The sequence below is a fragment of the Salminus brasiliensis genome, chromosome 7 (assembly GCF_030463535.1).
Source record: "Salminus brasiliensis chromosome 7, fSalBra1.hap2, whole genome shotgun sequence".
NCBI lineage: Eukaryota > Metazoa > Chordata > Actinopteri > Characiformes > Bryconidae > Salminus > Salminus brasiliensis.
The window spans coordinates 27,467,096-27,489,739 of record NC_132884.1 but is presented as its reverse complement, the minus strand read 5'-3'; the positions used below and the strand labels follow the sequence as shown (position 1 = coordinate 27,489,739).

General features: G+C 39.9%; 4 protein-coding genes across 5 annotated transcripts; 2 read left to right on the top strand and 2 right to left on the bottom strand.

The window, feature by feature from the left end:
- The first annotated feature begins 815 nt into the window (after window positions 1-815).
- Window positions 816-5,733, top strand: LOC140560155 (phosphatidylinositol specific phospholipase C X domain containing 1). Of its 2 annotated transcripts, none has more exons than XM_072684387.1 (6): window positions 816-1,225; window positions 2,667-2,803; window positions 3,470-3,598; window positions 3,715-3,870; window positions 4,822-5,002; window positions 5,229-5,733. In XM_072684387.1, exons 1-6 carry the CDS (start codon window positions 1,126-1,128, stop codon window positions 5,477-5,479), a joined length of 954 nt encoding a protein of 317 aa, XP_072540488.1. In that variant the 5' UTR covers window positions 816-1,125; the 3' UTR covers window positions 5,480-5,733. The 2 variants fall into 2 exon arrangements, with proteins under 2 accessions (XP_072540488.1, XP_072540487.1); XM_072684386.1 differs by having other exon boundaries at window positions 5,214-5,731.
- gtpbp6 (GTP binding protein 6 (putative)) lies at window positions 5,254-10,983 on the bottom strand. The gene is made up of 10 exons (XM_072684385.1): window positions 10,347-10,983; window positions 10,003-10,140; window positions 9,826-9,896; window positions 9,415-9,545; window positions 9,183-9,253; window positions 8,924-9,082; window positions 7,256-7,464; window positions 7,001-7,149; window positions 6,754-6,906; window positions 5,254-5,935 (listed from the first exon to the last, which is right to left on the bottom strand). The coding sequence occupies exons 1-10, from the start codon at window positions 10,813-10,815 to the stop codon at window positions 5,809-5,811; spliced, it is 1,677 nt and encodes a 558-aa protein (XP_072540486.1). The 5' UTR covers window positions 10,816-10,983; the 3' UTR covers window positions 5,254-5,808.
- A 674-nt stretch (window positions 10,984-11,657) lies between these two features.
- On the top strand, window positions 11,658-16,046 carry nit2 (nitrilase family, member 2). The gene is made up of 10 exons (XM_072684384.1): window positions 11,658-11,740; window positions 12,783-12,901; window positions 13,351-13,471; window positions 13,558-13,646; window positions 14,058-14,151; window positions 14,242-14,316; window positions 14,718-14,796; window positions 15,045-15,143; window positions 15,246-15,301; window positions 15,442-16,046. The coding sequence occupies exons 1-10, from the start codon at window positions 11,734-11,736 to the stop codon at window positions 15,534-15,536; spliced, it is 834 nt and encodes a 277-aa protein (XP_072540485.1). The 5' UTR covers window positions 11,658-11,733; the 3' UTR covers window positions 15,537-16,046.
- Window positions 16,047-16,354: 308 nt separating this feature from the next.
- LOC140560152 (ICOS ligand-like) lies at window positions 16,355-19,057 on the bottom strand. Its single transcript, XM_072684383.1, has 6 exons — window positions 18,892-19,057; window positions 18,569-18,709; window positions 18,131-18,463; window positions 17,593-17,877; window positions 17,167-17,310; window positions 16,355-16,714 (listed from the first exon to the last, which is right to left on the bottom strand). The coding sequence occupies exons 2-6, from the start codon at window positions 18,627-18,629 to the stop codon at window positions 16,626-16,628; spliced, it is 912 nt and encodes a 303-aa protein (XP_072540484.1). The 5' UTR covers window positions 18,630-18,709; window positions 18,892-19,057; the 3' UTR covers window positions 16,355-16,625.
- Between the last annotated feature and the right edge of the window lie 3,587 nt (window positions 19,058-22,644).

Here is a 22,644-nt window from a genome sequence, read left to right as displayed (position 1 = left end):
ACGAACCTCCAGAAAGTCTCAAATATGATAAGTGCTGATCAAATCCTGATCAACGTCTGCTCAACTTCATAACGTTCATACCTTTCTAATGGTAGAGGCTGACATGTATGTTGGTTAAATAAGCCATAAGTAAAATGTTAAGTATTCAAAATTCAGCATCTGTCTAACGTTGGAGCTCAACCTATGTGCTGTGTGACTTTGATTTCCAAAATTCGAAAGTCAACGTCTGTACGACATTAGGTTTTGACGTCGAAAAGATTTTTATTTTTAACTGAACTTCACCGTCTGTCTGACGTCAGAGTCTATCGTCTTTCTGACGTCGATTTGAAGTCTCGTGCCTGCTGGAACATTTCCTATAGATAATTACAGTACAGGATTTGTACTCCTTGGTGTTCCCTGTATTTACATACGTTAACATATAATACTATAATTAAACTTACGGTACTGTATGTTTTAATCACGTGTTTTCAGATTTTATTTATTTATTTATTTATTTATTTATTTATTTATTTAATATTTTTTTTTACATGTAATGCACATTTTATTGGTTCATTCCTCATATAAAGATTTATTTTTGTGACTTGATGTGTAACATCTGCGTTATCACCAGTGGGGTTTTCTGGGAGACTCAGTAGGTGACTGTAGTCTGGTTGACTGTAGTAGGCTATCGATGCTAGGAGCTGATCCCAGACCCCTTCTCTCATATCTCTGCATCGACTTCAGCACTATCCCCAGACCAGATCCGTGTTTCTCACGCGAGGCTGGGAATCCAAAACACGTAGAGAAACAGGAACTTCCTCAGTGTGTGTGTGTGTGTGTGTGTGTGTGTGTGTGTGTGTGTGTGTTTCACTCGGCGTGTTTGGATTTCAGTATTTCTGATGAGTTCCTTTAACTTCGGTTCTGTTCTTTAATCAGACTTAAAACACTGACAGAAGCAGGCTATACAAAACGGACGAGTGTGGACTTGAACCCCCCTGAGGGATCTGACTTCTTCGACTGATTCTGAGTTCATGTGTAAAGACCTGGCAGAGGTTTGCTTTCGCATGTATCTCAACTTTTCACTGAAATATTCCTTTGGAAGCTCTCGATCGCTTTATTACTTAACTTTACTGTAAAAAGTAGTCGATGGCGCCTGTTCCACAAAGTGACACGACCAACGAGGACTGGATGTCCACTTTACCTGAAGAACTGTGGCACATTCCTCTGACCAGCTTAGCCATACCAGGTAGGATACGTGCCACTTCATTTCTCACACACCGTCTGAGCAGCTTTTTGGTTTCAGCCCTGATCCAACTGATACAAGATGCAAATGATCAAGGTGTGTTACAGCAGGATAACACAGGGCTGGTAGCTGGTAGCACAGCTAATGTGTGAGAGTGCTTCAGCAGCCCTGCAGATAGCTAGATGTTTTTGCTTGTTGCTATATCTGGTTTAGGTAAACAGAGGCTTCTGAAATCAGTAATCAGGTTAAATCGTTAAATTAAAGCCACTAATAAAAGAGATTAAAAAAACCCCAACAACATTTGTTAACAGAGCTTAATATGCAACATACAGTTAGCACAAAAAGCAAGGATGTGGTAGATTATTTCTTTGCTGTAACAATGCTTCATGGTGATAAATCTTTCTTTTATTGTTGGGAAGTCTGTTCATTTCCTTTTAAATGGTGCCACATTTGTGAGGAACATGCATTTGGGGGATGAGCAGTAGAGCTGAGTATGTGGGTGGCGCCCATGAACAATTGGCCACATTTTCTCTGCCATTGCCAAACAGCTTACTTGCTGTTGCTATTGGCACTTGTTTTGAGCCCAGGGGTACCACAGTGCACCTGTGAGCATGGGCCCTGCTACAGTGGTCAGTAGGTGTCTGCTCCAAGAAACAGCATGCCACACTTGACTGTTGGTCTGGATAGGGCCTGTGCAATAGGGCAACTTCAAGCTGGTGTTCTGCAAAACGAACCATTACTTGGAGTGAGCCCTAGTATCATCTCCATATTAATGGCCAAGTTCCATATAACGGAGGATGTTTCAAGACAGGCCTCAAAGTGGACGTCCCAAGAAGGGTTTGCAGGATGATATGGCAGACAGCTGCACACTCTTTTGTGAGGTTGATGGTGTGGGGCGGTAAAACATGGCTGTCAGATGACATTTTGCAGCCAGTGGCAATCTCATATCTCCACAGTCTGGGACCAAACTCTATCCTCTAAGATGACGATGCTCGCCCCCACAGAGCAGGATTAATCAGAGTACCTCCAGAATTTTGAGTGGAGAGGATGGAATGGCCTTCCAGCAGTTCTGACCTCAACCCCATTAAACACTTGTGGGATCAGCTTGGGCGTGCTGTTCGTTCCAGAGTGACCAACACAACCACATTTGTTAAATGAATAAGTTGGGGATATGGTGTGGTGGTGATCATCTAAAGTCCTAACTTCAGTAACATTTTTGTTGCTGAATGCCATCAAATCCTCACAGCAATGCTCCAGAATCTAGTAGAAAGCCTTTCCTAAACCGGATGTAATACCCTTGATTTTGGAAAAAAACAAAACAATGAATGATCGGGTGTCCCCTACCTTTTTTTTTGTACCATTTGTGAATTAATGCATATTGACATAAATGTGATTGACATGAAATGCAATTACATAACAGGCAATGTGGCCTTTGCCCACACAGGTAGTCACGATGCAATGAGCTACTGTCTGGATATCACCTCTCCTCTGGTCCGATCAGAGTCCGATGCCCTCAGGCTGCTGGATGGAGTTTTCTACTGCTTTACGCGACCAGTCATTTACAAATGGGCCACTACACAGGCATGGGTGCACCTGACTGAACATCTGATCTAAGAGAACACTTACTATAAAGCTTGCTCACAGTTTCTACCCTAGCAGTGGTGCTACACCAAGAAACACATGTTTTTATTCATTCTTTCTGCAGACACCTGTTACACACCTGTTACTTTGTCCTTGTAAATCCTAGAGTTGGGCGATATGGTAAAAATATTATATCAGGATATTTAAAAACATTTTCACGATACACAATATTAATTGCGCACAGATAAACACAGAAAAAATTCCTCAGTAGCAGCGAAATTCTTAAAAACTACTGTTCAGATACTCTCCCATACTGAGTACAGTGATATATATTCAACATCTGCTGCACTGTGTCCAATTAAAAGTGGATTTGTAATTTATCAAAAATTAAACAAATTAATCTGTTTGTAATTAAATTGTAATTGTAATTGTAAATTTGCAGTTAATCAGTGTCCTTTAAGCACTGATGATACCCTTGATATGCTAGAAAAGCATATTGTGTACCACGATACAATAAAATGTCGTCATATTGCCCAGCTCTAATAGGTCCTACTAGAACACCTTACACTGCTGAACGGCAGTTCTGAATTTAGGCTTATTTTGAACAATCTTTTAAAATGCTTCATCAAATTAGCATTTTACATTTGTTTTTTATTTAAACAACAGGTCAAAGACATCGTGGAGCAGCTGCAGGCAGGCATTCGATACTTTGACCTTCGGATTGCTCACAGACCTAATGACACTTCAGACGATCTTTACTTCACTCATGTCATTTACACCCAACTCACTGTTGTGGTCAGTCTGTGTGTTGTATCTTTTGAGTGTTATGAGCTTTACCGCACTTTATTTAAAGCATGTTTTTATCACTACACATGTACTGTATATAATACGCTAATATAATTCTGTTACAGGAAACTCTACAGGCTGTTGCTGCATGGCTCTCAGATCACCCTAAAGAGATCGTCATTCTGGCTTGTAGTCATTTTGAGGGCATAAGTGAAAAACGTCATGAGGGATTTATTTATTCACTGAAGAAAGTCTTTGGCTCTAAACTTTGCCCTCGGAATGTAAGTAGCAGCTTCTGAATAGAAGTTCAATAGTAAATATCTAATATCTAATGGTTGGTGTGGCAACAGATAACACCACTACCTGCCAGTGAGCTATTACACCATGTGTGAGACCAGGGTTTGATTCCTGGTCTGGGTGACTATGCTGTGTTACACCAAAAAGAGTCTTTATGTAAGACTCAAAACACTGCATTGGCCCACCTCTGTAATACAAGTAACCTTGTAAGTCACTCTGGAGAAGTGCGTCAGCTTAATGCCATACATGTGAATATAAATTTCCTGATAAAGGGGGCATTCCAGGCAAAAATCTCTCTTAGCCTCATCAGTTTGACAGAACAGTTTATTCATCCCACTAGCAGGTTTAAAACGTTGTCTCATATGTTCTGAGATTGTGGTGATTATTTAAAAAACATTATTTAGAAAAATAATGTCAGGCAGAGCTGTGAGACAGGTTATTAGCTAAGCAATTTATTTTAACATGCACATTTTTCTTGTACTTAAAATAAGAAAAGAGCATTTATTTAAAATATTTGTTTTCTATCATTTGTCATACCAGTTCAGTGTGAAAACTAAGTAAATATTGTAGAAATATATAAAATTGTGCATTAAATGTTGCTATAACTACTAGGCTGCTTCAGTAGACAGGATCTAGCAGTGAATCCTAATTTATGGTTTTACTTATTATGATGTTCTAAACCTTGTCCTGAGGACGTTTTCTCTGGACCTATCTGGAATTTTAAATACCCCTGCTGTAGGCACTTTTACAACAGCTAGCACAACAATTAACTTTTTCACATTTGTCCAGACTGTCCCTTAAAGTAAAAGAAAGAATGAATTTCTGTACTGTTCCAGTTTTAGGTGACGTTAATTACTTGCTGTAAATGTGTTGAATCCAGTAAACACATATGTTTACAATTTTATTAATTTCCTTTTTATTGCTTGCTTCTCCAGGCTGATATAACCTTACGTGGCTTGTGGTCATCAGGCCATCAGGTAATACTTTCATATGATGACCAGGCAGCAGCACGGCATAATGTGCTGTGGCATGGAATCCCTTACTGGTGGGCAAACAAGGCCAGTGCGGATGAACTCCTTCAGTACCTCGAATGGCAGAAAGAACAGGGTCGTCCAGGTGAGGGGAAACTGCAGCCTATAACTGAATATCTGACAATTATTCAAATATTAAAAACATGCACTTTAGGTTGATTCAGGTAAATGAGATTACCGCAGTTCTCAAAAAACAGCTGACAGTTTTTGTGATCAGAGATACCTTTTTAAGCACATATTTGATGATAAGCATTTGATTAGATTTTGATTATCTGCTTCTTCCATGATATGTACAGATGGCTTCTTTGTAGCAGGCCTGAACTTAACTGCAGAACGATGCTTCATTGCCTCCCACCCACAAATGTCTCTGCAGTCTCTGACCATGGCAAACTGGGAGTGTGTAAGGAGATGGCTGGAGGATCAGAAACCTGGAGCAGACACTTCTAGCTTAAACATCATAGCAGGAGACTTTGTCAGGCTTGTTCCATTTTGCTCCATTGTAATCACCCTGAACAAAGAACTACTAAAAAAAGAACCTTCTAATGGCAGCCTGGAATTTTAACACATCACCGTACCATTTAACTCATGTTAGAAAATCTGGGAAATGTCACCTCTAGCTTTAAACATTAACATTGTTAACACTGTGTATGTAGCTTACAGTGCAAAAACATACTTGAACACTATATATGTGTATATAGAGAAAAAGATGGTGAAGGGCAGAAGGAATCTGACCAAGCTGCTTTATTGTTTACATATGTACACACTTTCCACTCAGTTCACTCAGTTAATATATTTGCGTTATTAAATAAATATTTTTCTAGACATGTTCACAGTGAGTAATTGACTTCAGAAATAGACAATTATTCTGGCTCTGAGACAAACCGGCTGTTACTAAGTGACCTGGAACAGCTTCCTGTAGCGACCATATGCAGCGGCACTGATGATAACCTTGACGTTAGCAGTACAATCATCTCCTACATCATGCACCTCCTGGACCGTGGCTTCCTTATACAGCCAACTGTGGATAACACACGTACATAAAAACATCATGAAGAATGGGTGAATGAGTTTTCCTAGGTGTAAACACTTTGAGGGGGCATCATTAATTGCTCTTTTTCTTCACTGGTTAGTATGCATTGTAATCATGTTTCTGGGGTTAAGACACAATACAACAATACAGTGTCTTGTACTGTCTGAGACAGGGGTTGGGGCCTTAGCTCACAGTTGGCTTCTAGGTCAGTGGAAATAGATGAAAACAATAAATCTGTTGGGTAGGAGGAACATACTTTGATTTTTAAAAAGTATCCACCGTGGCTGGGGGCTTAAGTAAGGTCTAAGACTAATACATGTCATTTATAATCTATATGGACAAATAATCTTTCATATTAACTTAAGAGTGTTAATTTTACCACATTTCATCTTTGTATAGGTAGATATTTGGTTCCACCAAGATGTTTTTTTCTGCAACGTATTTAGATTTATTTACAAATTAAAAACAGTTTCACAATGGTTATGTAGACACAGGTACATACAGACCATCTGTGCTGGGTGAGGAGATGGGACGTAAGCAGTAGTCTTTAATTCTGTAAAAATCTAAACACAGACTGTGGCGACTGGAGAAACACGCTCATGTGAAATCAATGCAAAGCGCAGGACATTTTGTGCAATAATAAAATCTTGACCAGACACCCAACATTTTCCCAAAACGAGGACACGCCTGGGGAAAAAGAGGACTTCTAGTCACTTAAGTGACTAGAAGTCTCACACACACACACACACACACACACACACACACACACACACACAGACACAGACACTTCCTTACTTTCCACTCACCCTAACTGTGGGCTGTTGAGCTGAACCTTCAGAATGATGGTTTGTTTCCCAGTTGACTTCACAACAGCTTCTTCGACTCTCTGTTTTAACTCCTTCAATCCCACCTCCTTCAGTGCTGATATAGGCACAGTCTCAGGCTCGCATGATTCATAACTAAGTAATAAATCATATGCAAACAAATATTAAAATTGCTCATAACACATATAGAGCATGTTTCTTTACATCATGATGGGACTGATGGCCTTACCCTTCAACAAGATCAATTTTATTGTGCACCTCTATGACAGAGTTCATGAGCTTTTCTGGGATCTGAAGGTTCTTCAAAATGTTCAGCACGTTCACTTTTTGATTCACAGTCTCTGGATGACTAATGTCCCTTACATGAACAATGAGATCCTGACCAAGGAGAAATGATACTGATTAGGATGCATCTTATATGCTCTTTCATTTTATTATTGGTAATCTGCATTTTCCAGAACATTCAGATTGTCTGTGTACATACAGAGTGTGCCACATCTTCCAGCGTTGCAGAAAAGGAGTCTATGAGCTGGTGAGGCAGCTGGGAAAGGAAGCCTATCGTATCCACATACAGTACAGTCATGTGACTGGGCAGCTGTCCTGCGTGTACTGTGACATCCAGAGTGGCAAAGAGTTGGTCTTTAGGTTGGAGTCCAGCATCACCCGTCAGAGCTTTGATTAGTGTAGTCTTACCTTAGAGGACAACCAAAAAAAGTTAAAGCAGCATTATGGGATAATCTGTAGTTTTGGCTCCTGGGCTCCCCCTACAGTTGGGGAGTGTAATTCACTTTTACACCACTGTTGTAAATACAAATCATCCCCTCATGGACAGCAGTACATGTACATTTGTAGACAAGTTGAGAAATACAGAACGGCATCTGATGTCAGCATGTGGGCCGACACGGTAGAGCTAACAGAATCAGGCCCTGAGTGACAATGATAAACACCATTCTCCAACCTTTTTATAAATAGCCTGATAATTTTATCTACAAAAAAATTGTGTGGTTTACTTAATTGTATTATGTGCAACTAAAATAAAGCCTAAAAGCATACAATTGTTAGTTAAATTACCACATTCATGTGCATATGAGTGCAAGTTAGATTTACTTTGCAGCTGCAAAAATAAATCCACCCCCATTGTAAATTATGTCTATTAGCAAGATGTACAAACCTTCATCTGTGATTTCTACAAATCCAACACAAAAATGGCACTTTTGATTACTGTGTTTCAGAATTATATAACCCCCTGAATACGACCCCTCATAAGAGCACACATTTGCAAATCAAGTGCTTCATTAGTTGCATCCAGTGTGCTTGAAATTAGCCCTATCATAAACCTGGACTGGCTATAGTTCTGTCGACTTGTGTTGTTTTGAGATTCTGTGCGGTAGAGCAATGATACAAAACTGGAACTTTTTGGGCTGGTATGTCTGGAAGAGGAAGAATGAAGCATTCACTAAAAAGGACACCCTGCCTACAGTGAAGCATGGTGGCTCTGTGATGCGCTGGGGCTGCTTTGCTTCCTCGGTCACTGGAAACCTGCCGCGTGTTGGGTTCAATCAAGTATCAGGAAATCCTAGGTGAATGCATTATGCCTTCTGAGGCTTGGGCACTTTCCAGCAGGACAATGATCCCAAGCAAACCTCAAAGTCCACCAAGGCTTGGTTCCAGAAGACATCCTGGAAGATTCTGGAGTGGCCATCACAGTCGCCTGATGAAACCCCACAGAAAATCATGGGATGGGATTTGAAGAAGGCAGTTCCAGCACAAAACCCTAAAGTATTAGTGCACTGGAAGCCACTGTTCATGGATAATGGGTTGCGATTTCTCAGGAATGCTGCCAGAAGCTGGTGTCTAAAAATCAAGGATGCAGCATTCATAACAGCAAACGACTGCTCTACTAAGCACTAAGGACACTTGAAAGGGTTGAATAATCTGGAGACTGCAGTACTAATTAAAAGTGGCAGTGTGTTGGATTTGGAGAAAGCACTTGTTATATTAGTTGAGCTCTTTACATTGTTTTTGTTTGAAAAGTTTGAAAGTTTACACATTTTGCTGATAAATAAATTTGCAATGAAGGTTAAATCATTGACAGCAACTGAACTTCTATTCAATCTCTAAACTTGATTTCAACTCAATGACTCAGTCTTACCACAGTTAGTGTAGCCCATGACGGACACGGTGGGGAAGTCTTTGTGCTTGCGCTGGGAGCGGAGCAGGTGTCTCTTCTTTTTCAGTCGCTGAAGTGCAGAGCGAATCTTCAGCTCACGCTCCTTTAGCAACCTCTGCTGAACTTCATACAGAGTTTCCCCTGCACACATACACACACACACCATAGCAAAAAAGTCGTACCATGCAATAAAGGCAATCTACGGACATACTCGACACACCACCGATGCCCAGGCTCTTACCTGAGCCCATGATGTACCTTGAGCCTCCACCTTGCTGGTCCATGTTTGAAACTTCATTCTTCAGTCGTGACCTTGGTGTAAAGAGAAGATATCAGTAATAATGTTAGATCATTTATTGTGCAGTGAGCTTGAAGCTTTAATTAACAGGAACTAATAATTAAAAAATTAAGCACCAAAAATCACATGCTTTCTAATAACATCCAAATGAAACACAAGCTGCCGAAGGTTTTACCTGAGCAGAGGAATCTCAGCCAGCGAGATCTGCAGTTTGGCCTCTTTTGTTCTGGCATTGCGGCGGAAAATGTGCAGAACCAGCGAGTATCGGTCAAAAACCTTCACTCCCCAGGCCTCCTGCAGATCTCTCTTGAACAAAAAACATTACAGCAGAAAACATCATCAGTCATCACATTCACGTCTTTCAGTAAAATTGTGCACAGTGCTTCTGTCGTGACTGAATTCGATGCAATTAAGGCTACCATTTTATTTGACTTGTTTGCCATCTGTGAAATAAACTTCAGTGAATGTAACAGGATACACAGTCTGACATACAATTAACATCAGGCCACATAAAACCCCCACAGCCTAAATAACTTAACTGTAGAAGATGTATTATAACAGCACTACTGCTAATAAAAAAGCTCACCTCAGACAATGGTGATAATCGTTCAACGTTCATAAAAACAGCCGTAACACCAGGCGTTTTTCTGATTTTCTCTAAATAAACGTATCAGAAAGAAAAAAATGAATACTATACTATTTCACCTCTTCCATAAGCAGAAAAATAAGAAACATGGCCAAACAAGAGAGGAACGATGAAGACCTGTGAGAAGTTGGAAATTCCCCTTGCCGAAAATTCTCTTCTTTTCTGGCGTTTTAGTAGAGAGGATGATCTTATCAACAACAGCCCAGTTCTGTAAGGTGTTCACCAGCCCAACAGCTTCTTTCATTTGGAGATCCGCTTCAAGACAACACAAACACATCTCTGTCTCTCATAACATACATCACTCTCACTCATTTTCTGAATAAGCTGAATAAACAAAAAAGTTACATTATATATATATATATATATATATATATATATATATATATATATATATATAGATGCAAACATTTTCTGCACAGTGGACAGTGTTATTGCACTGGTTCTGGGATTAAACTGCTTACCTGTGGTCAGGTATTGCTTTTTTTGTCCCCATTTGACATCAGGATGAACAATGAAGACCCTGTGGTCATCTTCTCCTATACCTGTGGGAATCTGCTGCTGAAAGATCTCCTCCACTTCTGTGTCACCAATAAATTCCTCTTCGTCTTCATCATTATCATCATCATCATCATCTACAGATTCATGACCAGAGTTGACATTTTTACTCTTGAAATGGCAAAGAGTCACTGAGAAAGTCCTGTTTTGCACATATGACTGCAGGGGATTGATATACCTATGCGCAGTCTTTGGACTCTGAACTGGACAGGCTAACAGTGTGTTTAATTTAACAGGGTGCTTCGTCTGATTGGAGGTCAACCTGACAATATTCGTGGAGTCCCTTAGCTTTGTCCATGATGAACATCTCAGCCAAGCAGACCTGTACACCACCGGCACATGTTTGAGCACAACACTGCATCTTCTGGGATCCATACTTGTTCTTCTCAAATCCCTGTTCAGTCAGTCATGTGTACCATGTCCTTCACGAAGCAGAGGAGAGGTAAAAGCAGCAACAGCTTACCATTACTGCTACACCAAAACTGAAGTTTTCCAGCTACCAAACTGTCCCTCTGGTTTTGTCCCTTCGTGCCTACTGTTCATTCTTCTTCACTGCAACAAGACGTAGTAGTTTGAACAGCATGGGCTCGATGTCAGCGCCGTCTAGAGGGCACCCACATTTCCAGCGCAGTAACAACAGTGGTCCTCAACCGTGCATCAAAAGGCCCACTGCTCCGCACACGTGACGCCACCCCCGCCCCCCGCTCCCCGCTCCCCGCTCCCCGCCCCCCACACATGAGAACAGTCCACTAACGCTGCTGGATCATTTTCTCTATTTTAAAGTGCAGTTAAAACGCCGCAGTGTCCTAAATGTGAAAAACACACACCAGTGTCTCTTTCATCACGTTCGTGATGAATGGATCAATAAAAAAGGCTTTAAAATTACTTAAATAAAATAAAATTACATTAACAATTGAAAGTAAGAAGTTTTTTTTTTTTACTGTAAAGACTTCTGTGGAATGACTTACAACTGAATTACAACTGTTCTCTTCAAAAACATCATAAATGAGCCTCATGTGAAAGAAAACACATACAATGCAGTAATAATGAAGGAAATATGCCGGTTAAGATTTGAAAGCCTTTGCCTGTAGTGAAAGCCTTTGCCTGTCTCCTCCTGAAAAGGAGAGAACACAGAGGGACTTTTATTTTGGAATTTGTTGTGCGAGCGGCCACGGATGGAAGCACCGCCGTGTCGGGCTGAATCGTTTCCGTCCTCACAGAAAGACTTCACAGCCCTCTTTGGGGGAAGTGTCATTAGGACGAAAGCTGAGAGGCACTGCTATATCAGAGGCAATGTCGAGTGAGTGAATACTTTATTATTTTTATATAGTTTTGCTGATGGAAATGTGAAATGTGCAGCTGTATCACTGCTGATAAAATCTGGATTCACTGCTACTTATCCAATAATAATAAAAAAAAATTAATCCACAATATGCATGTTAGATAACTACCATATCTCTCTCTTTCTCTATCTATCTATCTATCTATCTATCTATCTATCTATCTATCTATCTATCTGCCTGTCTGCCTGCCTGTCTGTCTGTCTATCTATCTATCTATCTATCTATCTATCTATCTGCCTGTCTATCTATCTATCTATCTATCTGTCTATCTATCTATCTATCTATCTATCTATCTATCTGCCTGCCTGTCTGTCTATCTATCTATCTATCTATCTATCTATCTATCTATCTATCTATCTATCTATCTATCTATCTGCCTGTCTATCTATCTATCTATTTGTCTATCTATCTATCTATCTATCTATCTATCTATCTATCTATCTGCCTGTCTGTCTGTCTGTCTGTCTATCTATCTATCTATCTATCTATCTATCTATCTATCTATCTGTCTATCTGTCTGTCTATCTATCTATCTATCTATCTATCTATCTATCTATCTATCTATCTATCTGCCTGTCTGTCTATCTATCTGTCTATCTATCTATCTATCTATCTATCTATCTGCCTGTCTGTCTGTCTATCTATCTATCTATCTATCTATCTATCTACCTACCTACCTACCTACCTCTTGCTCTCCCATGCTCTCCTGCACCCAACTTAATGTTCATATATTTGGTATATTAATGTGCAGCTGTATCACTGCTGATGAAATCTGGATTCACTGCTACTTATCAAATTTTAAAACAAACAAATCATTTTAATCCAAAATATGCATGTTACATAACTACCATATCTCTCTCTTTTTCTATCTGTATATCTATCTATCTTTTTATCTATCTATCTATCTACCTACCTCTTCCTCTCCCATGCTCTCCTGCACCCAACTTAATGTTCATATATTTGGATCTTCTAGCTTTTGAATAACAATGTGTCTTACAGAGTTCAGACTGGCTCTGGTGCAGCTGCTTGTCACTAAGGTAAAGACAGACAACCTACATCGCGCCTGTAGTTTAGTGAAGGAGGCAGCAAGCCAGGGGGCAAAGGTTGTGGTCTTACCTGTGAGTATGGTTTAGTAATGAAGCTTAATTTATAATAAACCTTTATGTCTTCTATAAGCAGTCTTTGAAGGGGGGGGATTTCACCAGGTTTTAAATCTGCATGATTCTACATAGGCTTTAAGAGGCATTAATTAACCTACTTTACTTCCCCCAACTCCGGTGTGAACAATTCCCTGTACATTTCTATAGAATTTCCCATTTTAAACCACTCTGAAATGCATTTGTTTACTTTGCAATGTAATGCAAAAATGAATTATTATTAGGTAAATTCCAGCAGAAATGTTCGGTAAGTGGTAATGATGCCTATTGAAATCAGCAAAACCTAGTAGCAATCGTTTCATCCTTTTTATGGAAGTTGTTTTCATCTGCTGAAGAAAATTGGAATATGTAATGGATGTGTAGCCGTATTGCACTGCTTATGTCACTCTCTGTTGCTTATGTCTCTGTAGGAGTGCTTCAACTCCCCATACGGGACAGGTTTCTTTGCAGAGTATGCAGAGAAGATCCCAGGAGAATCAACCCAGGTGTTGTCGGAGGCAGCCAAGGAGTGTGGGATCTACGTAATAGGGGGTAAGACCTCCAAGTCCATGACATGAGAAATTACCTTTTTTTAATGCTAATCAATTAGAGGACGTGTGTGTGTTTGTGTGTTTCAGGATCCATTCCAGAGGAAGATGGGGGAAAGCTTTTTAACACCTGCTCAGTTTTTGGCCCTGATGGTAAAATGCTGGTCAAACACAGGAAGGTTAGTGTGTGTTACCATGTTACAAAATTCTTTTGCATTTGTTCTTTAACAAACTATTGATTCTGCAATTACAAGTAGATCTAAATTCATCAATTTATATATTGCTTTAAAACCTCATTTGCTTGTATATCTGGGTGCTTGTCTGAATATGGTAGCTTATTATGTTTTTTTGCTGCCACAGCCTCCTAAAGCTTGTGCAGTAAAACATCTTTATATCAGTTGCTACTAAATATCTTTTTACACTTTTTTGTGATGACCGATGTCTAAATTGCATAATTGCTTTTGTAACTGTGTATAACTTTATTCATGAGAGTACTTTGAGTACATACTGAAATACTTTAAATCTGAGGGTTAAAACTACTGCTTTTGGTTTGGTATGCCTTAAAGTGCCATTTCTACTATTCCCTTCAGATCCACCTCTTCGACATTGATGTTCCGGGAAAAATACGTTTCCAGGAGTCGGAGACACTGAGTCCAGGGAGCAGCTTATCTATGTTTGAAACCCGTGAGTGTGCACTGCAGCTGATTCTTCATGGTTACAAATTAGTAGAGGAGACGTAAGGTTATTTCACCTTGTCCCACATTTCTTTCACAGCATACTGTAAAGTTGGAGTGGGGATTTGCTATGACATGCGCTTTGCAGAGCTTGCACAGATTTATGCTAAGAAAGGTAAGTCTTTTTTTGCAAGGGACTTTTACACAGTTGTTGCAGTGTAGTTGCAGTTGGGTGTGGTGATGGTGAATTGTTTTATATGACTTTACTTGATGGGTATGTTTTATGAGGGCTACAGTCCAGGGTGGACGGGGGGTGACAGTGGATTGTCTGCATCAGTTTGAACACTTCACAACAGCCTTTCTAACAGCATATGTGCAGTGAATGTGACCTACGTGTGAAATTAGATGAATTGGAAAGTTGAAATGTCCATAATTACGATGGGCCACAAATTTGGGTGTCTGTGTATGTGATGAGGCACTGGAGTGGAGATGTGGCTGTATGTAAGACCTGTAACCATTTAATCCAGAGTCTATATTTCCAGTTATAACAGTTCTCTAATCTCCTGCTCTGTGTAGGTTGTCAGCTGTTGGTGTATCCTGGTGCCTTCAATATGACCACAGGTCCAGCACACTGGGAGCTGCTTCAGAGGGCACGGTCAGCACTTAATTTATTATAAGTGAAGAGGTGATTCACCCAAAAAAGGATTTTCCCCTTATACTAAATGTAGTTAATCAGCCGCTACACGTTTGCCATCCATGTTTGTTTTGCTTATATATTTTTGTACTGGAACTACGATGCTACCATGGCTAACATATAATGGAGAATGTAATACATTCATAAACTACATAAACAGAAAAATCTCTTTTAAATTCTGTCTCATTCTGTGTGTTTCATTCTGGTAGGGCAGTGGATAACCAAGTCTATGTAGCCACCGCTTCACCAGCAAGAGATGAGACTGCCAGCTATGTGGCCTGGGGTCACAGCTCTGTGGTCAATCCTTGGTCAGTTCAGGATGTGTGTTAGTCTAAGCAGCTTAAACACTGACAGAGGTCACCATAGGTTGAAATAAGTTACCATAGTGAATGTGTTCTCTACTCACACAGGGGTGAGGTGATTACAAAAGCTGGGTCAGAAGAGGCTGTTGTTTATGCAGATCTCGGTGAGTTTTACTATTCTAAGGTAAACTAGTACCTCCACAGACTGTTGGGCACTCTAACGGCACTCTATATCATCAAAATGAATCACAACTTGTATGCTGTTATTTAATTGTATTTAATCATTTCTGTCTGTCCCTTTCAGATCTGCAGTACTTGGCTGACGTGCGTCAACAGATTCCAATCACAACGCAGAGGCGCAATGACATATACAGCATAAGCGCTGTTCACGAGGGCTGAGTAGGAGTCAAAAAGAAATTTTGGAGCCCGCATGGAAATCACTTTTAAGGACAGATTTTCTGTCTACCTGACTTTGTTACATCACACTTTGTTGATCAGTAAAGTCTATTGTCCTTAATGGCAAAGGACACAAGTTTATCTTTATCACAGAGCCTGTCTGGATTTCACACTTGGTTAATTTCAGCACATTAAGCTGAGGACGCTGAAGGTACAATGATTATTTTCTTTGAAGTGTCTGTAAATTTATTTCAGGGCTATTGTTTTCAGATCCCGAAGTCATTTTCATAAAGAAGGACTTGTGCACGTAATATCTGTGATAAAAGCTGTAATAAAATCCTGCTTTGTGGAAATCAAACCTGCTCTGATTGGCTAGTATTACTAGTAGATCCAGTTTGAGATAATAAAACAATGATCGGTCTCAATGTTTTCCCAAAGAAATCTGACTGGAATTTTGACACTCAGTACATCAAGACCAAATGTGATGGAATAAACAAAGAAACTGGAAAATAAGATGGAAATCTTTTATTCTGCCTTGAAATGATGTATGTACACATGTATTATGTCCCATTTGGAGTCAATAATAATTTTCACTCAAGATGAAAAAGTAGTATTCTCTTTTTTAGTGTCAAGTTTTGTTTTCCTTCTTCTGTAAAGTTGCCATTTTGGAAATACAAGCTTTTTGACAGTGACAACATCAAATACCATCTCTGTACACTGTTCAAAGTATAAGGATCCTTGAGGAGGTTCTTTAGTTTGAAACTGTGGAGGAGCTTCTTAAAGTGCTTTGAGGAACCTTCAAGAAAAGCTTTTCTCAGAAGAAAAAGGGTTCCTTGAAGGTTCCTTAAAGCACTGTAAGAGGTCCCTTCATAGTTTCAGACTGAAGAACCTTCAAAAGTACCTCAATGATCTTAACAGTGTAGAGTTATACATACAGTTATAAATACAGTCCCGCAATGCAGTAGTGTGGTTAGTGGTTAGTGTCTGAGAATGGAACGAGATAAATGTATGCTATGTAAAGCTGATTCCACACTTTGTTACTCCAACTTCACAGTATTATGTACCAGGTCACTACGTGACCATAGCTGATTATCATCTGTCATATCTGTCTCTTTTAGGCAGTCCATCCAGGATGTCCATGTCCAGCATGATCATTTCTGTTTCCTCACAACCCGAATCATCTGAAAAGCACACACACAAAGGACTGAGAAAAAGCTAGAGACCCTTCATTGAATTAATTTCCAATCAAAACAGCCATTATGTACAACCTATTTATTTTACAGAACCATTAACAGCTAAATTCGTTCAGTATTTAGCGTTTCCACCCTTACGTTTGTTTCTAGAGATCTACCACCCCTTGGGCTTTGATAGACCAAACAATTATTAGGGCACCCTCCCTCCTGATGCAGAATACAACCATATTGTCCCAATTTACTTTTTGATTTAATGGACAGAGATTTAATTATAAGTTTTTGTTGAGGATTTCTGTTCTGATCCATTTATAATGAAGTTGCTAAAGGCTGGTATCTTTCAACCAGGTTAAGGCTAACCCTAAACTCAAAAGGAATTTTCCATGGCGATTCATCATTACCACTCATTACCAGATCCAATTCTACTTCCAAGACTTTATTACCTTCACGCTCATTTCTTGTCTCTCGATCCCATTTCTTCTGAAAACACAGAGCTATTGTCACCAGCACAGTCACTAGCACACAAAGCATGATGCTGAGGATCCAAATGAATGAAGAATTGTGCCTAGGACTGGACTCCACACCATCTATCCATAAACAACAGAATGAGACTCCTGTGTGAGACTCAACATTCTCTTGACCTGCGATCGTCTCTCTTACAGACTTTAGAAGTCTTCAGTATTAAAGTATGAGATCTCATGGGCATCTCACACTGATTTAGGTATGATAGTCAAAGCCAAGATGAATGACCAGTTGATGTATTTATTATATACTTGCTTGTCTGTATAGCCTCTTCAATAGATTGCCCCAGTGTAATCTACTATGTAGTAGATCTACTTGCATTGTAGTGATTTATGATTAATACTCACAGCTGACTGTGGTCAGAGTTTCATTCAGTAGGAGGTTTTCTATGGCGCAGGACACTGTAGTGTCTCGTGGAATGTCAGCATAGAGGACGCTGGTGATGTTGTAGAGTTGAGAATGGGGCAGAGTATTTGCATATGTAGTGACTGCCTTCACTGGGGGATGCTGTGAGTGGTTTATGTACCAGTGAACTGCAGGTTCAGGAAAACCGCTGCGAGACTGGCAAACCCATTGAGTAGCTTCTGCCTCTGCCCCACCCTTCCTCACCAACACGGGTGGCGTGAAGTGAGCTGGGAAAGAATGTTCAAATAATACAATGCTGTTATCTAGTGCTTTGAAATATTAGCAGTGACTGCTTTCCTAACACAGAAAATTATGAAAACACATTAGCACCACTTATATAGACCATAGATAAATATATCATAATAACAGGTCCCACACAGAGCTCCTTTGAAGTTTAAAATGTGTACCTACCCTACCATCTGTGAGTATTTGGCTAGATATGTATAGAATACAATAATGGCTATGTCAAATAATGATTACCTGCAACGTTGAGGCAGACGGTGCATATGGAAGCGTTAGCTGTATGGCCAAGAAGCTTCAGATATAGACTGTAATTCTGGGCATCTGCAAAACTGATGTCACTCAACTTCAAGGTGAAATCTCCAGCTTGAGCCGATGAGGACACTGTGCTCCTGCCATTGGCATCCATATTGAGTCTCTCCCCATGTCCACCTGTCCACACAGCCTTGTAGACCACTTTAGAGCCTCTTCTCCATTCAAATGAAAAGTTTAAAGAGGTCAAATCCTCTGGTCCATTATAAAAGCAGGGGATAGAGACAGATTCCCCATGCACTCCAACAACACATGGGGCAGCTATGTGAAAATAGTAAGTGACCAGAAGTCAGAATGAACAGAACTGTAATTTAGAATAAATAGTGTAGCTTTATGTCTAAAGAGGGATCAAATGGATTAGCCTACCTTGACATGCACAAATACCTAAAAGGTTCAGCAGCACCGTCTCAAGCCATATTTTCCTCATCTCCAGTACAGGATTAGCTCATGTGGTACACTGCATACATCTTGCAATTATGTTGTCAAAAGAATAAAAAAAAAACCTGCCTGGGAAGATTACATGTGATCTGTTTTAACATGCTGAGTCTTCAACACAATCATGCAACAAGAACTATGTTTAAAGTAGGTTAAAGAGCAAACTGAATAAAAAAAAAAAAACGATGTAGAAAACCAGCCCGGGGTATTAAGTATTGCATCTGTAGAAGAACAAGCATTAAAAACTGTGGTACTTGCGAAACTCTTCCTGTCCAGTAGCTCCCATGTAGTGTGTTCCTCCTTTTTCACAGGTCTATGAGCCTTCGCATGCAGAGCAGCTCACATAATTTGGATATTGGTTGTAAAGCTGCTGCATGAGCCTTTCTTCCTGCATTTGTAAACTGATAAACAGAACCATGCGCATATGGGCGTAGTCCTTCTGCAACTCCTCACACAGGCCCAACAGGAAAGGCTCATTTTGCAGGCTCAGACATTTGCATGCAGGAAGTTCAGTCGGGCCTATAGATAACGTGTCAGGAGCTAAAAGCAAAAAAAACAAAACAAAACAAAACAAATATTCAAGAATAAAATGTGATCAGATTCAAATTGCAACCAACAAGTACAGCAACAATACAGTTAAGCCAGGACATCTGCAAACCTCTCCATGTTTTATTATGTTACAGATTATTCTACAGTAAATTGGGTTCGTTTTTTGCCTCAAACTTTTACATACAAGCACCAACATTTATAAAGTTTTTTTATTAAATACAAAAATAAATAATTTAAGGGGTTACATATCTGTACACAGCCTAAGCCTCATACTAGGTTGATGCACATTTCTTTCTGGATGTTTTTGCTCATTTCTCTTGGCATATCTTTGTAAGCTCCGTCAGGTTGGATAGGGAGTGTCGCTACACAGCCATTTTCAGCTCCTGGATTCAGGTCAGGTCGGGGCTCTGGCTGGGCAACTCAAGAACATTCCCAGTCTTTCTCTGAAGCCACTCCTTTGTTCTCTTGGCTGTGTGCTTTGGGTCGTTGTTATTTTGGAAGGTAAACCTTTGCCCCAGCTTTCAAGATTCAAGGATCTCGGTGTACTTCCCTGCATCATCTTTTTCATTAGAAAAAGTTGCTCCGGTCCCACTGCTGAAAAACTTTCCCGCCTCACCATGATGCTGCAACCGCCATGCTTCACCAGGGATGGCATAAGTCCAGTGATATGCAATGCATGATCTCCTCCAGAGGTCACGCTAGGTATTCAGGCCAGGGCAGTCCAATGTGGGTTTTAGTGGACCGGAGAATCTTGTTTCTCAAGGTTTGAGAGTGCTCTAGGTGTCTTTTGGCAAACTCCAAGTGGGCTGACTAAGGAGTTGCTCCCGTCTTGTCACTCAACCATAAAGGCTTTATTTGAAGAGTGCTGACTGAATGTTGGATCTTTTGAAGGGTGTCCCATCTCCACAAACATATGCTGGAGCTCTGTCAGAGTGACCTTGGGTTCTTGCTCTCCTCCCTGGCTAAAGCTCATCATGTCTGATCACTCAGTTTGGCCAGGCAGCCAGGTCTAAGAAGACTCTTGGTGGTTCCAAACTTCATCCATTCACGAATGATGGTGACCACTGTTCTCTTCGGGACCTGTAAAGCTGCAGCATTTTTTCTGCACCCTTCTTCAGATCTATGCCTTGAGACATACCTGCTTATATCCAATTAAGTTGTATAAACTTCTCAAGCAGTATCAGTGCAAACAAAATGTACCCTAGCTCACTTCAGAGTGTCATATCAAAGGATGTGCACACACATACAATATTTTACATTTTGCAGTCATGTAAATATATATGACTTCTTACTTTTTATTATTATTATTATTATTATTATTATTATTATGTGGACTTATGTGTTCTCAGGACCTGCTATAGCAGTATAACACATGCAAATAAATGTTCCCTTCATTGCTATCTTGTTTTGTTTATACGCACCTCATAAAGCCAGTTTACAGGCTTTATTTTCATATAAAAGAGACTTCATGATAGCAGTTTGTTTGCACACACAGGTGAACTGTCCACACAGTGCCAGAGTGCATCTGGTTGGATGTATTGTTTTGACGCGACTGCCTGTCACTCAATGTCTGTAAAATGATTGTACGCTTCTTAATCTCAGCTGCTTTTGGATTTTAGACACCACATGCAACAATCTAGCAAACTGGACGTGGACCCTTAAAATGCTTTTTACTGTCTACAGAAAATAGTGGTTTGTGGTGGTGTGGTCAGGATTTACAGTCGACCTCTCTCTTACATTCAGTTCAGTGTCCTGCACTCAGCAAATCTGTGCAAGTTTGAATGTTTTTAGGATTTCTGTTAGGATTGTTCTCTTGCTCAGCACGGTTAATCAGCTTCACTGGTGCATAGTTTAATGACATGCTGTCTGCAAATAGCTGCACAATGTTTTTTACTAAATCAACAAAAGCAAACCAAAAAAATAAGGATACACATTATATATGTATATAATATGTTTGTGTGTGTGTGTGTGTGTGTGTGATTGGGTGGGTTGGGGGTGATGGTTGTGCTGGAGGTTAGGCTTTTTTGTGGGCGGGGGGCTGCTTGGTGCAACCTCCCTAAAAATGAAGTTTGCAGGCTGAAATGTCTGTAAATATCCTAAGTATGAAATGGGACACCCAAGCAATGTCGATCTTCTACCATCATTAAGTCAGACAGGAGGGCGGGCGGTTTACCTCATGTAAGGTTGAACGTCAGCTTCGCTTCAGCAGTCTAACTAAAAAAAAAGAGAGAGCCACATGGAAGCACAGTGCCTGTAGTCAGGGCTTGTTCAGTCTGCTGGTGAGACAGTTCATGCTGTGCTGCACTGTCTGCACTGTTTCTGGTGGTACTGCGTCTTGCGGGCCTATGACCTGAATGAACGCAGGGTGTGTGGGGCAGCCGTGTGAAAATGCATATCGCCTGTCTGCCTAGACAGAGCAGGACTCCAGTGAATGGTTGAGGATAATGGCAGGGTCATTCAGCCTCTCATTACAGAGAGAAAGACTTTCAGGGTTTTAAACATCAGCCGTTTACGGAGCCTGTTAACTAGTTTAATAGCCACGTTCGTTACGCCCCTGGTTTTCCTCTTAGTTACTTAATAAGAAGTCTGCTTTACTTTTAAACATCTGCTCAAATTGTACTTTTTTTTACTTGAGTCGTTATTTCTCTGTGTTGTAGCACCTGTGTCAGCAATGGGTTTCCCTTAGATTAGCTTGATCTGCTAATCAGAAGGGATGTCTCACATTTGCATATAGGGCCAATTTCCCAGACATAGATTAGGCCAACGTTCAACGATAAATCCCCATCCAAAATGCTGTGTAGTCCAAGTCTAGGCTACATCCCTGTACATCCCTGATCAAGCAGCTAGCCCATAGTGTGTGTAAACTGCGGTCTAATAGGGAGTGTAGACAGACATGTGTCTGGACACTGTTAAGTGATTTGTAATCATGTGTTTCTTAATGTATTTAAATATTAAAGCTCAGTTAAGTGACTCTTAGCCTTTACACTATTTTTAAACTTTTTTATTGGTGTGGTTAACTGTTTCACCTGTAAATAGTACATTTTTATTGTTTTTAAGATTGTAAAGGAACCCTTGCTGCACAGCGAAAGATCAAATCAAATCAAATCAAATTTTATTTGTCACATACATAGTCATACACAGTATAACTTGCAGTGAAATGCTTTTTTGACAGTCTGCTCACATCAAGCTATACAATAAAAATCTACATTTAAACTTAACTAAACCTTAACTTAATGAAGTAAAGTGCAAAAGTGCAAAAGAAAAATAAAATAAAAATGAAGAAAATAAAAATAGAATAAGTTACATTTAAGTTAAGAATAGAATATAAAAATGAAAATATATAAATATAAGCAAAAAAAAGTACAGAATACAAATATACAAATATATATACAGAGAAATGTGAAAGATGCACATTTTGTCAGCTGTCAGTAAAAAGCATGGCCTTCACAAAATAGCCA